Here is a 14,367-nt window from a genome sequence, read left to right on the forward strand (position 1 = left end):
TTTTGTTAGTGCTGTGCGTATTAACCCTGTACCTAGTATAACCAGCCTACCCATTGTTGTCGCCAAAAAGTCATCCATGACATTTCCAAGAGTTTTTTGGTCAAATTTGTCGTTCAAGGTTAAGACAGTTGTTTTGCTATGAGATAATTGACGTTTAGATCTCTTGTCTATGGTTATAAAACAATTTACCACCGTAACGAATGATACTTCACATCCATGAATTTTTTTTTTCCTACCTTAGCTGACGGTCTAGAGTCTAGAGAGACCATATATCAGCGTCACCGGGCTAGTAGGTGAGCTCACGGGGCTCAAATCTGACGTTGTTGCTAACACGAACCCTATCAAGAGGCGTGCTTCGCAGAATCTACCACCGGATCGGAAACGCGACCCACTGAGAAGATCCGGCGAGAAACTCAGTGGGCTGTGTCTGTGGGTTAATTTACTCGCCGCGACGGGTTCGACGAGGACGATGACCGGAAGAACCAATGGTATTGCTGATTTCATTTATGAAGTATCATTGCATAAAGTATCTTCTGTTCACCGACTATTCACTACCTGTAATCTGTTTCCCATTCCAATATTAATGAGAAAAGCAACAGTTACAGCTCGATCGTAATTCAGTATTTGAAACTTACCCGTCTTCCCGGGAGTACATTTGCAGTAGAATGCGCCCACTCTGTCGATACAAGTAGCTCCATTGAAACAAGCAGCGCCGGCGCAATCGTCTATATTGACCGAACACTCGGGGCCGGTCCAGCCATTGACGCAAATGCAGGAGAATCCGCCCACTGAGTTGGTACACGTCGCACCATTCTGGCACACCAGAGGCCTGTGCAAGAAAATGAAATTAGAAAGATGATGACAAAAATTATAAGTAACTGTTAATATATATTTTTTATTGCTTTTATTGCCTAGATGAGTGGACGAGCTCACAGCCCACCTGGTGTTAAGTGGTTACTGAAGCCCATAGACATCTACAACGTAAATGCGCCACCCACCTTGAGATATAAGTTCTAAGGTCTCAAGTATAGTTACAACGGCTGCCTCACCCTTCAAACCGAAACGCATTACTGCTTCACGGCAGAAATAGGCAGGGTGGTGGTACCTACCCGTGCGGGCTCACAAGAAATCCTACCACCAGTAATGAATGAATTTTCATGAATGCCGCCAAACACTTTGGGGCACGTGCTCAAAATTTGCATTCCAATGCGGCTATCGGACAGTGGTGATAAATGTCTAGTGTTCTTTCTATTCTAGAATCGGTTACTTGAATAGTGGTCAATAAGTGAAGACGGGGGGCAGTCAGCTATTCATAAAGAATAGAACCCTTCCAAAATCTAATCGCTACTTCAAAAGCCACGTCGATTTAGGAATTGATTAAAAACTTACAATTATATTATGAACGTTTAGAGAAGTTTAATGACGTCAAAACACCGGATTTGCGAAAACAGTGGCCGTCGCGACCTTTCAAAGTCCCATTGGACATTTTAATATCCGTTATTAGCGAATTTTAGCAGATGTTTTCGCGAACGAATAATTTGAGGTGAAGAATTTTATGATGTTAATTAAATGAGTCCGCGCACTGCTTGCTGTGCTTTGCGATGTATTCAGAATGTTTCGTTTGAATTAATTTCGTATTTATATTTTTGAAATGAAACTTGATTGTCATTTTAATGTACTTTATTTGCATTTCATGTTTAAATAGAGTACAATTATGTGAATATAATTTCAAATGTAGCGAGTGTCTTAAAAAATGCAATTAAAATTGGATATACTATCAGTCACGTAAGGACGCATCATTAGCCGCTCATCATTTGAAGCCAACATAGGTTTAAAGGTTCCACCTCGCAATGTGGTAAAAATTCGCCCTAAATGTGAGATTATACAAAATACAAAACACAAACTTTTACTGGTGGTAAGACCTCTTGTGAGTCCGCACGGGTAGGTACAAGGTGAAGCAGTAATGCGTTTCGGTTTGAAGAGTAGGGCGGCCGTTGTAACCATACTGAGACCTTAGAACTTATATCTCAAGGTGGGTCGCTCATTTACGTTGTAGGTGTCTATGTAGGCTCCAGTAACCACTTAACACCAGGTGGGCTGTGAGCTCGTACACCGATCTAAGCAATAAAAAAAAACCGAAAAAAAAATTTTTAAGAAGGAAAAAAAAAACCGACAAACACATTTATTTTATTTGTGTTGGAATATATTCCACCAATCGGTTGGATCGGCCGCGGCACGGGCACGTTCTTCTAATCTGATTGAATTGTTGCCGATATTAGAGCCTGTATACAGTTGTGTATTTAATATCTGATGTTTTATTGAGGTCATTCAAGTCAAGAACAATAATTGGATTAGCAGAATTATATGCATGTATGTTTCGTTAATAAAAAAACGTGAACCGTTCAATGTGACTCTTACTGGTGGTAGGACCTCTTGTGAGTCCGCGCGGGTAGGTACCACCACCCAGACTATTTCTGGCGTGAAGCAGTAATGCGTTTCGGTTTGAAGGGTGGGGCAGACGTTGTAACTAACTATACTTGAGACCTTAGAACTTATATCTTAAGGTGGGTGGCGCATTTACGTTGTAGATGTTTAAGGGCTCCAATAATCACTTAACACCAGGTGGGCTGTAAGCTCGTCCACCCATCTAAGCAATAAAACAAAATGTGAGTTTAGCTTTTTTGAGCGCTGTCGGGACGCGTTTTCAGTTTTAATCAAAGGATTTAGGAATAATTTTTACCGCGTGCCATCAAGATCGGTCAAGAACCCTCAATGGTGTTTCTCAAACTCTTTGTACGCTGTTGTCACACAAATCTTAAAGAGTCATTAGCAGATTTGACTGTTCGCCTCACATTTCAAAATAAGTAAAGATAAATATTATTAATAAATACCTAAATAACTATCCATAAACACCGATAAAAACCGATATTAAATAACAGCTATTGTAACTCAATTTGTCTCAGCAAATTCAATCTAATTCAAATTAAACATTAATAAACAAATCGTATTTATCAGATAACTAGTGGGTAAAGATAAAACGCACATTTAAAGTACGTAATAAACGTAGATGAACTCTGCTGATAGGATTGGATGACGTGTTAACTCAAGAAACTGTCAGGATGGGTCTCAATTATCTAAGAGCTTTATTAAATCCCTAGCAGGACACTGTAACGTTCGAAGACATATCATACAAGTGTCTTCACTTCAAAAGGCCCCGCAACTAATCCAATTTGCAGCATTCACAGCGGTCACAGCACAGCTCAACCTACTTACTGAGAAATTCAAGAATTTGTCCTTGTAAAGTTTCTAGTTCATGCTGGACAAAGATATTTTTTAATTTAGGAGAGGCTGTGAGTCCTAGTGCCTGATGTGCTTATCCTGTTCCATTGCCCTTCATGATGTGTAATCATAAATATTGGCAGAACCAAGTAGCTGGTCACTGCCGAGGACTCTTTTCCTGCCATCTTTAGATTCAAGAGAAACGGTAACTCGCCTACAGAATAGAACGAATAGAACCCAGTTTCATGCAATATAGAACTGGATTCGCAAAGTTGGCGAGTTCACTACACAACAATATTACCAAGATAAATCGTAGATATTCAACTACAAAAGTTTTATCCTAAGATTTCTAACAGTAAAACTAGTGGCATTGAACCTCGCACGAAAGGTATCTGAGGCTGCTATGCCATCATCATTAATCACCATTCGCTTACTGGCTGGTCGCTATCAGCAAGGCTTACTTTTATTGTAGCGTAATTTGTATTTACAGCATCGAAAGAAGTCATTTTCCTTTGGTTATCCAATATCTCTATAGATAAGAATTATAATAACTAGTCTCAGAGGTATTATGTATCTCTTTGAAGATTGCTAGGAGTCTCCGATGCGAGAGAAGGCACATACTTTTGTCTTTACTGTAGACATTTTTTGTCGTTCGTGTGCGTGTATGAAAGACAAATTTATACCAAGTCTTATCATCTATAGAAAAACCTATCCGTCAATTCTTAGCAAGCTAGAAATCAAAGCCAATATTTATCTCTCCTTCTTCCATGGCGTATGTCGGTGTATAATTTTCGTCGTTCGTGCTTAGAGAAGTAAATTCTGTAACGTCTTTAATTATTCAAAATTAGGAACGCAGGTAAGAATGAGCTTATTAAATACATTGATAACATTATTCATTCGAATAAGGCTTTCAGCGCAGTATCGATTAGTCTTCGTCGGCGGTATGAATATATCGATTATCGAATGATTGATTGTTCCTCGATTATCCAAATTGAATAGCAGTGCTACCGCAGCATCATTTACATATGTAACTTAGTAATCTTGATACTTTTAATTGAGTTTCTTTTTAAGTGCCGAAAATGAACTAACGTGAATATTTATTCTCATATTAGGAGATTATTACCACTACTTCGTTGCAATCGAGGCTATATTGAGAAAACTGTTATTTTATTCATTAAGGCGGAATGCGGCGAAAAAAGTGGCGCGAAATTCTTTTAAAATAAAAAGACAAGATTACTCCAGATAACACGGTATAAAGCCAGGGCGGCTCGGAGTTTAAGCAATTCCGATCTGGTGGTAGATTCAGCGAAGCGCTACTCTTGCTAGAGCTAGTGTTAGCAAATTCTCGCAGGTTGAGCCCGTGAGCTCACCTACACGTACGGCGAAACTAGTGTAACCCCTCGAGGTTACTATCAATAGGTAGGAAAAAAATTTAGATTTAAAAATTTAATTTAAAATTCTAATTTTTTTAATTCTTCTCCACACCTATCTATCTCTGCCATATTTTCAATAGTATCGCTGTCTTTAATATCGATAGAACTGTTCTATCGAGTGTAGAATTTCGTAAATTTAAATTTCATTATATATTTTGAAGCTATTTTAACTAAATTCCACAAGACCATAAACATCAAATTTACTTTGTGTTTATTAAGAGGTTGGGGGTAGTTCGAACTCCCAGCAAAAATGGTTCGCATACGTCAAACTACCGAAACCAGTCCGTTTCCAAGATCACGACACCTTTCAAATCCGGCGACAAAATCCTGTCTATTTTTTGTTTAATTACACAAAGAATCTTTAAATATTCATTGAAGCGTGTTAGAAACCAAAAAAAAAAATACGTGACTAACTAACACTTGATTAATAAAAAGTAATTAAAAATTCCATAAAAATCCGCGTCGCAAATTAAAATTTTGCTATGACAAAAACGCTCTTAACGTTTACGGGAAAGCTTAAAATTTAATTGTATAGTAAAAACAAAATTACAGATCTAACGAGCTGTAGCAAAAACGGAGTGCACAACAAGCCATTTTATGAATTTACTGTGTAATTGGTGACCAACACGTTGATGAGTACGCGATTTTAGTTGTCAACCGACATTGCTTGCCGCGATTTATGGGCGACAACATTGTTCACAACTTATACTAACAATTTGAAAATCGTTTCTAACAATTTTTAAGTGACATTTCAGACCTCGTTAGAAATGAATTGCGATATGTTTTTGGTTAAAATTTTATTCTTTTCAATTGCATCGCTCGATACGAATGCGATTGTAATGTAATGTACAATATAATTGAATATTTTTGTCTTGTCCAGCTGGAGCACTGGGTATGAATACTCCAGAGGGTCCCACAAACAAGTTCGAAAAGGAATGGTAGCGAGCGAGGTGCGGACGTATTCTCGTGTGTATGCTTCGGTGGTTGCGGGTGAACTGTCGGCGCCAGTAAAGGCGCACGCGCGGCTTTCCAAAAGGAAAGCCACTCGGTCGCTACTCTTTGAATCGCGCCGGGAACCGACAACGAGAGTCCCTGATTGGTCGCGGCGCGCGATCAGACGCGGCTGCCGACGCGGCAGGCGTTAGGGTTGCTATATACTCCCCCTCTAGTCCTGGAGAACGCCCTCGCTCCTGGACTAGGACATTAACAGCTTTAACTGGGCGTCCACGTTTCCTCTTAGGAATCACGGGTTTGGGTAAGGAGTCTTTGTTACCGTGGTAACAGGTAAGGTCTTGGGTATGGTATTTCCCTAATATAATATCAGGCGGTTTCTTTGAAGGATTTAAACAGTATGGGAGTACTGATATTGGTGTATGCTCACCTGTTTCGTTGCGATGCTCTGCAAACGGAGTTGGACCTCCCCCTGCTCTAAAGATGTGTGCGTGCCTGTCCAGTACGTCAGCGAGCGCTTGCCGCTCAGCTGGCGTAAGGTGAGTACCTTCGTCATCCCTAAGGATGTCTGTAGCGGCGCAGGAAACTTTGCGCGACTTAGGTTCGAAGCACAGATTATACTTTACCATTGCATCATCACTGAAGAACCAAACCTCCTCTTTGAAGTCGATTACTACTCCAGCTGCGGTAATAAAATCTATTCCTAATAACGTTTCATTATTGGTGGATTCAGGAAATATGAGGAATGGAGTGGAAATAATTGTCGTCTCAAGGCGTACATCGAGTGTGGTGGTAAAAACGTCCATAATGCGCACCACACCGTCGGCAAGTCTGACTCGTTGAGAGGAAACGCGGAGAGGGTGGTTGTTCTGCTGGAGGAGAGCGTATAGCGTATGACCCGCGATGCAGCGTTTTGCAGCTGTGTCTATTAAAGCGGTGCCGTCAAAACCCAGTATATTTATGTTAAAAATCGGCCGTACGTCACGACCAATAGGGGGTCCCGTAAGATCGTCATCTCCGCCGCAACCATAAAAACAATCAAATCCCATTACATCACGCTTATTCCCATATTTCGGAAAATTCGGGCTTATCCCGTTTTTATCACAATAATTTTCAACTAATGGTATACAAATATTACTGTCGCCCGGACATCTTTGAAGAACAAAATTTGAATCCTCTGCGACCGCGCAGGTTAATGTTTGACATTGCCAGTTTGCATTGGCATTGCAGCAAGGATGTCCGTCGACGCTAGGAAACATATCCAAATTATCATTTTTACGTTCGGCAACCAAACAGTTAACATTTTCAGTTGTGGCGGCTGAAGGGTTAACATGAGTAATGTTTTCGCTCGGACTATTATTATTTTTGCGATCGTCACTCGATCGATTACATGTTATGCATTTCGTGTTGCATGCAGTGATATTGTGGTTCTTTTCTCGAGAAGAACCTGGGCGATCAATACGAGCTCGATCGGCATTATCACTGTTATCAGTAACCTTAAACCGCGAACGATTTGAATTATGGGCAGCAAAATTATAATTTTGTGGAATTCGCCGCTGTTTATACTGTGTGTAGGTATCAGTGCATGCATCACTATTTGGCAAAATAGGTATACAAGTTTCATGCACTAAATTAGAACTATGAATATGGTCTTTTACTGATTTGTCGTTTTCAAATTCAAAACACACTTTTGAATCGACACAATAAAATGACTGATCACTTTTAACTTCACTTTCACTAGATTTCGAGTGAGTTTTATTTTTAAATAAGTTAGTATGAGATTGATCACCTTGTTTTGAATCTAATTTACGACACTGGTTCTTCTCGTGACCGAAGAAATGGCAATACGAACATTTCGGGCGTCGCTTCTTTTCGACGGAGTCAAATACACGCGGCGTTCCGGGAACAAGCGGCGGCTGCGTCGCGGGCTCGTGGCCAGGGGCGGCGCCGCTCGGAGCGCACGCGGCCGTGCGCGCTGCTACTGCTGGCGGAGGGCGGGTGCGTCCGGTGCCGGTCGTCGACTCGTATGGTTTTCTTGCTAATTCTCCCGTTGGTCTTGAGGCATCGTGTTCGTAGCGAAGTTCGTCCGTCGCGTCTTCAATTTGGCGCGCTCTTTGCAGGAGCACGTCGAATGAACTTACTTCGTCGCGACGAAGTCTCTCCCGTACGCGGCGGCTGAGGAGTCCGTAGATCATGTCCAGCTGGACTTTCTCGCTTAGGTCGCCGGCAGGTAGCTTCGCGAGAAGAGCACGCGTCGCAGCGATGAATCGGTCCGTTCTTTCATCGTTTTGTTGACCTCGTTTGAATAGTTGAGCGTATATACGGTGCGGAGGTCTGCGATCACCGAAAGCGTCTCGTAGGGCTGAGACGGCATCGCACCACGAAGATATGGAGGACTTCACACCCAGCCACCAGACGGCAGCGTCGCCGCACAACATCATGGACAATCCCCGGACGGCGTTCTCATCCGAGATGTCGGAGCAGTCGCGATACGCCTCAGCCGCATCCAGGAAGGCATCAAGCGACTCACCTGCAGTCCCACTAAAGCGCGCGGTACATCGGGCGAAGTTCGCGTGTGCATGTGATGCGGGCACTGGTGTTGATGTGTTGTGCCGTATCGTTTCAAATAATGATTTCAAAATCTCTGTTTGGCTCCGCTGTAGTGCCTCTACTATTGTTGACACGTGCTCGCTGGAGAAGGTGGCTTCGGCGGGGGCCAAGTGGCTGTCGCCGGATCGGTTGTGGTGATTGGAGCGCGAGGCGTCAGCAGCGCCGATTTCGCAGGCGGGAGACGCGCTCGTAGATGCTTCTCGAAAGGACTCGTAGATTGTGCGCGAGGCGTCGCCGGCGCCATTTTCTTGGGCGGCGGACGCGCTCGGGGAGACCGATCGCGGGACGCGGACAGACGACGGGTCCGTTGCATCATCATCCCTGCGATTTCGGCTAGCACGGTTATCACTTCGAGTGTTCACCATGATCATGAGTTCACAATTTTATTGGCAAAACCGGTACGATTCGTCGACTCACCGCTAGATTTTCCTTACCACGTTGAGGCGCCAGTTTTGTATTGTCCTCCTTACCACGTTGAGGCGCCAGTTTTGTATTGTCCTCCTTACCACGTTGAGGCGCCAGTTTTGTGTTGTCCAGCTGGAGCACTGGGTATGAATACTCCAGAGGGTCCCACAAACAAGTTCGAAAAGGAATGGTAGCGAGCGAGGTGCGGACGTATTCTCGTGTGTATGCTTCGGTGGTTGCGGGTGAACTGTCGGCGCCAGTAAAGGCGCACGCGCGGCTTGCCAAAAGGAAAGCCACTCGGTCGCTACTCTTTGAATCGCGCCGGGAACCGACAACGAGAGTCCCTGATTGGTCGCGGCGCGCGATCAGACGCGGCTGCCGACGCGGCAGGCGTTAGGGTTGCTATAATATGCAATTTCGAAAAGGGCACATGTCGCATATTTTGTCAAATACCTTTTTTCATATACATGTAGTTTTGAGGTATACCTTCACCCATTTTATAATAATTCCAGTAATTTTCAATTGCTAATTAACACTAAAATATATCTCAAAAGTTAATATTTTAAATTTTACACTGCTTTAGAAATTAATCAGTTTTTTTTTTCATTTCCTGAACATTTTACATTTTCAGATGTGCCCTTTTCGAAATTGCATATTCAATTAAATTGTGTAGGTTAGGATAATAAGTAGGGTTGCCGCAAATCCTATTTTAATTTTTTATAAGAAATCTAAGAAAAATATGTTTTTTTCAATTTTGTTCGACGTAATAAATATTTATGTAATAAGCAGTAGCATTCGAAAGAACCAGAATGGTGAGCTTCATCGCTACAATATGTATTAAATTACAGTTAATATTTTTAAACAGAACTAATACGTAGTTATTCGATTTAATTTCAATTCAATCTCATTTAACTTGTTTTCTAATTACATATTTATCCGTTTTGATCTTTATTTATCACAAATACCTTTTTGGATATTATTATTTACCTATTTAGGTAAAGCAGTATATAAATAAAATAAGAGCCTTCCTCGTATCAAATATGACTCAATGACTTTTCTTTTTTTAAGAATATTCAATACCTTATAGATGGGTAAAGTGGAGACGAAAAAAAATGAAAACCAGACGTAATTTGATATTGAACACTCGTTTATCTGTTGCTTTTCATGCGCCAACGGGCTGGATTGTGTGACACTATCCCTAGTTCAGCAAGCTCCTACGAAAATACTCTTTATTATATAGAGGATGAGTTTCAAATTTGAATGGACGTTGTATGATGAAATAACCCGCTAAGTGCTTGAGATGTTAGAATATAATGATAGGAGAGGCCTGTCTCTTTTAAAGTTGAGAAATAATAGAGCATATTTTATTAGATTTTTCATGTTCTATTCACAAAACTAGTATGTACTTATTCTTCATAAACATTATCTTTTGTTTTCATTATTTTTGGGTTCAACTCTCAATAACTCAGATCGCTTTACAGAATATTGATACTACTCCTACTACTCGTAATGACTATTTTTGCCGGTGACGGGTACTCTTCTGAGCCTTCAAGAGTAGGTACCACACCCTTGCTTATTTATGTCGTGAAGCAGTAATGCGTTTCTGTTTATTGCAGTGTAAAGTTGTTACTTAAACTCAAGGTAAATGGCGGCAATCACGTCATAGATGTCTATGGGCATCGATAACCACTTAGCACCAGTTGAGCCGTGAGCTCGTTCACATACATAGTGTAATATAGCTAAAACAGAAACAAAATAATAATAAAGCAAAGGAGTTTGCGAAAACCTAAGAGAAAACGAAATTCACATCTGTCTACATATTATTCTTTGACATCAAAACCATATTATGAATATAAGTACATTGAACTTATTTTACACTAAAATAGCCTTTAAGTACGGATCTTAAGGGTCACACAACAAACAGATTTATTGTAAACACATTTTTGTTTTAACCCTTACAGCGGGAGGTCCGAAGAAGCCAGGTACCTACCAAGAAAATTTGAATATTTTTATGAAGGCACAATTAATTCATAGAAATTATGTAATTAATGTAATGGTATAATTACAACGTCATTATGTGACTGCTATCGTGGCACACAACATTTTTTCTATAAGATTTGAGTCTGTTAAGACTAATATTATATTATGTTTCGATTAATTACGAATTTATGATTTGTAATAAATATATGTAAATTAACAACTTCGCTTCCTAAAGCTCCTTCGTAGTGCTGAGATCGTGATACGAAAAGCGTCTCACTCGGGAACATTGACCAGGCTAGTTGAATTTTAATTCCATTACGTTGCCACCTGTACAATGCGTTCTTATATGCGTCTTGTGGTAAGACCTCTTGTTGGTGGTAGGACCTCTTGTGAGTCCGCGCGTGTAGGTACCACCACCCCGCCTATTTCTGCCGTGAAGCAGTAATGCGTTTCGGTTTGAAGGGTGGCTGAAGGAAGGAAGCCGTTGTAACTATACTTGAGACCTTAGAACTTATATCTCAAGGTGGCGCATTTACTTGTAGATGTCTATGGGTTCCAGTACCCACTTAACACCAGATGGGATGTGAACTCGTCCACCCACCTAAGCAATAAAAAAAATTAAAAAATATATTCTAGTACAGTTTATTGTAACTGTTTTATTGTATGTATTTCATCAGGAACTATCAGCATCATATTTATATAAATCACGTCTGTCTGTCTAATGTAGACGAGCTGTGGTCCACGGTCCGAAATTACCTAAGCCTTACAAACCGATATCAGCTAATGCTTTGCAGAAACTGGCGCGCGGGATATACCACAGTAATTAAGCATGTTTTTAAGCTTGCGGATATATTTTTAGGACGCAATTTAATTGGATGAGATTCGTCAATATCTATTAGACACGTATGTCTGTGGAAAAGCCTGGCCTAAGAATTGGATCCAATAGTTGGCCTAAGAATTGTATCTAATAATCGCTTTTTTATATGCAAGTACCTACACCGGTATTTATTTCATCAAGCAACGACAGTTTCGTACTCCAAAAATATCCTTATATGAATCCAAAAAGTGTGAGAGTTCCGGAATAGAAGCCACACAGCGTCTTGTTGAGACAAGGAAACGGATACGACATAATAATCCTCGTTTAGGACGGTATGGGTAAGGTATAAGCAGGAACATTTGATAACCAGACTTGTGATCTGGAATGTGCTGGTATTTTCGGTGCGATGTATTACAATAATTATTATGTTTAACAATTTTATTTTATTGCTTAAATGGGTGGACGAGCTCACAGCCCACCTGATGTTAAGTGGTTACTGGAGCCCATAGAAATCTACAACGTAAATGCGCCATCCACCTTGAGATATAAGTTCTAAGGTCTCATTATAGTTACAACGGCTACCCCACCCTTCAAACCGAAACGCATTACTGCTTCACGGCAGAAATAGGCGGGGTGGTGGTACCTACCCGCGCGGACTCACAAGAGGTCCTACCACCAATGTTTGATAATAAATTACAGTATGGACACCGTTATTTGTTATTTATTATACATGCTGTGTATATTTTGTATAGACATTTAATACATATTTTAATTGTCCGTTTTCATCATTAACAATAAAGCGATGCATCAACCACATCACATAACCCTCTATATAGCCCTTAGTGAGAACGATGAAATTTAGAAAATGCGATTGAGTCTCTTAGGCTCTAAGTCTGCTTTACCCTTTGTACACAAAGTAGAATGGGAATTTAAAATAATCTAATGGACATTGATGTGTCCCTCCGATAGGCGATTTGATTCGATTCAGCTTATAATCATGAACTCATTCCTATTGTGATTAGAAATTTTTGGAAGATTTCACTAAAACTAACAAAAAAATTACTAAAAAGTCCCATGAAACCAAAATGAAACCCAACCAATGAAGTATATATAACAAAATACTCATATGCCATCCAAACCATTGAACAATTCGTATAGCAAATTAGACTACGGCAAAAAACATTCTTTACAACAATTGTAAACAATTCTCTTTTCATTACTTATTCAAAAGTTCATTGCCATTAAATCGACTCGTGTAACTACCACGATACATCGTCGTTACAAAAAGATAATTACGAATATAGACATCATTGATTGTTTAATATTCGGCAGCTATTTTCTTCATTGCTTGTCAATATCGATACAAGTAAAAAGCAGACAGGGCATCTCATGAACTGCGGTACTCACGCTACTCATATTTGGTTGCATAAAAATCTACAGTTCGAACATTCAAAACAAAACCGTGTTGTTTGAAGTTTACTGCTTAATTTACCTTGAATAAGAAAGGTATGATTCAGCCTTTTATTTTACCGAGACGCCGAATTTAATTGGACGTAGCAAAGGTTTTTGCAGGGTTCGAAACGTGCAAAGATCCACGGGCTTTTGTCTGTATCAATTTAGTCTTTATCTTGAAGTGTTTATGAATCGTAATTCTGTATAAATATGCATCCGGTAATTTCCGGTATTCCGGTATTTTCGTGAATGCAGCCCAATGACGTGTAATTATAGCAGATACAATTTATAAGAGTACGGTCAATACCGTCTTTACCTTAAGGGCACACAGGGCCCGTGCCCAGGGCCCCCATTCTCAGGGGGCCCCGAAAGACCGACAATTTCTCTTACACGTTTATTCTCAAAACATTTTTTCGGGCACATTACACTTTTTTTCACAAATCAGTAATCAGAAAGTATTTACAAGGCATATACTATGCCTATAATAGAAGATTTTGCTCAACAGAAATCCCGAAAGAAACCGTTATCGAAATCGTAACCAAAAAACCAGCAGCATTCTAATATCATTCATGATATATTATATCATACTGTATTTGATTACTTACAATAAATGGTCATACTCGGTAAAAAAATGTTATTATAATTCGCTTTTTTTACTTTCTAAAAGGGCCTCAAATTCTTGTGTGCCCAAGGGCCCCATCCTAGTTTAAGACGTCCCTGAGTACGATCCGTTGTAAATTTTATTTATTTTATAATTGTAGTTTTGATAACACCTATGCTACATATTCTAGAAGAAGATCAATATTCAAAAGGACTTCATCTTGAGGCATTTTTATGAAGCATGGCTTTCCATTACTACGGAGGGAGTAGCTAGGGTGAAATTAATTAAAAAAAAATCACATATTGACGTTAAGTAATATATGTACATTATACATATATAAATTGATTTCTCCTGAAATTGTTCGCTGGGTTTCTAAAGCTGAAATTTTGATTGTGTATTGCTAACGTTATTTAACTGGGTACACGCTTTTATTTAAATAAACAAATCTACAATATTTATTCCAATTTATTTTCCTAAATAAGGTCAATAGAATGGTACGGTTTTGTTTTGGTAAATCGGAAAATTTTGTGAATATTCTTTTCAGAAAACGTGTAATGAGGGCTGTGATTTCTACGAGCCCAAGTACCAATTGAAATCAGATTTATCGAGAGCTCGTTCACTTATCTAGGCAATAAAATAAATATTAGTTTAAAAAAACTAACAAAATACGCTTTTATAGAAAATCCAACTAAAAAATTGAAAATAAATTTATATTAAAAATAGTGTAAGAAAAAATTATTTTATTGTAAAAAAGCGCGGGGTGCTTTTCAGGATATTATCAAAATAACCCTTCTACTCATATCTGTTCATAAAATATTTATAACTACTGATACCATGCA

At 39.7% G+C, this 14,367-nt stretch overlaps 2 protein-coding genes across 2 annotated transcripts in view; both read right to left on the minus strand.

Annotated features, from left to right (window-relative positions):
* The window catches only part of N (neurogenic locus Notch protein), a 172,519-nt gene that overhangs the window by 36,889 nt on the left and 121,263 nt on the right, over positions 1 to 14,367 (minus strand). Inside the window, exon 6 of the mRNA XM_089733047.1 lies at positions 636 to 829. Within this exon, the coding sequence (XP_089589173.1) occupies positions 636 to 829 (194 nt within the window). The remainder of the gene's footprint in view (positions 1 to 635; positions 830 to 14,367) is intronic.
* Positions 5,568 to 9,637, minus strand: LOC149501409 (uncharacterized). Its single transcript, XM_089732895.1, has one exon. The coding sequence runs from the start codon at positions 8,642 to 8,644 to the stop codon at positions 5,765 to 5,767; it is 2,880 nt and encodes a 959-aa protein (XP_089589021.1). The 5' UTR covers positions 8,645 to 9,637; the 3' UTR covers positions 5,568 to 5,764.

This window comes from Bombyx mandarina, chromosome 15 (assembly GCF_030267445.1).
Source record: "Bombyx mandarina strain Sakado chromosome 15, ASM3026744v2".
NCBI lineage: Eukaryota > Metazoa > Arthropoda > Insecta > Lepidoptera > Bombycidae > Bombyx > Bombyx mandarina.

Coding starts and splice junctions, on each gene's coding strand:
- LOC149501409 (XM_089732895.1), bottom strand. CDS start 8,644: ATGATCATGGTGAACACTCGAAGTGATAACCGTGCTAGCCGAAATCGC.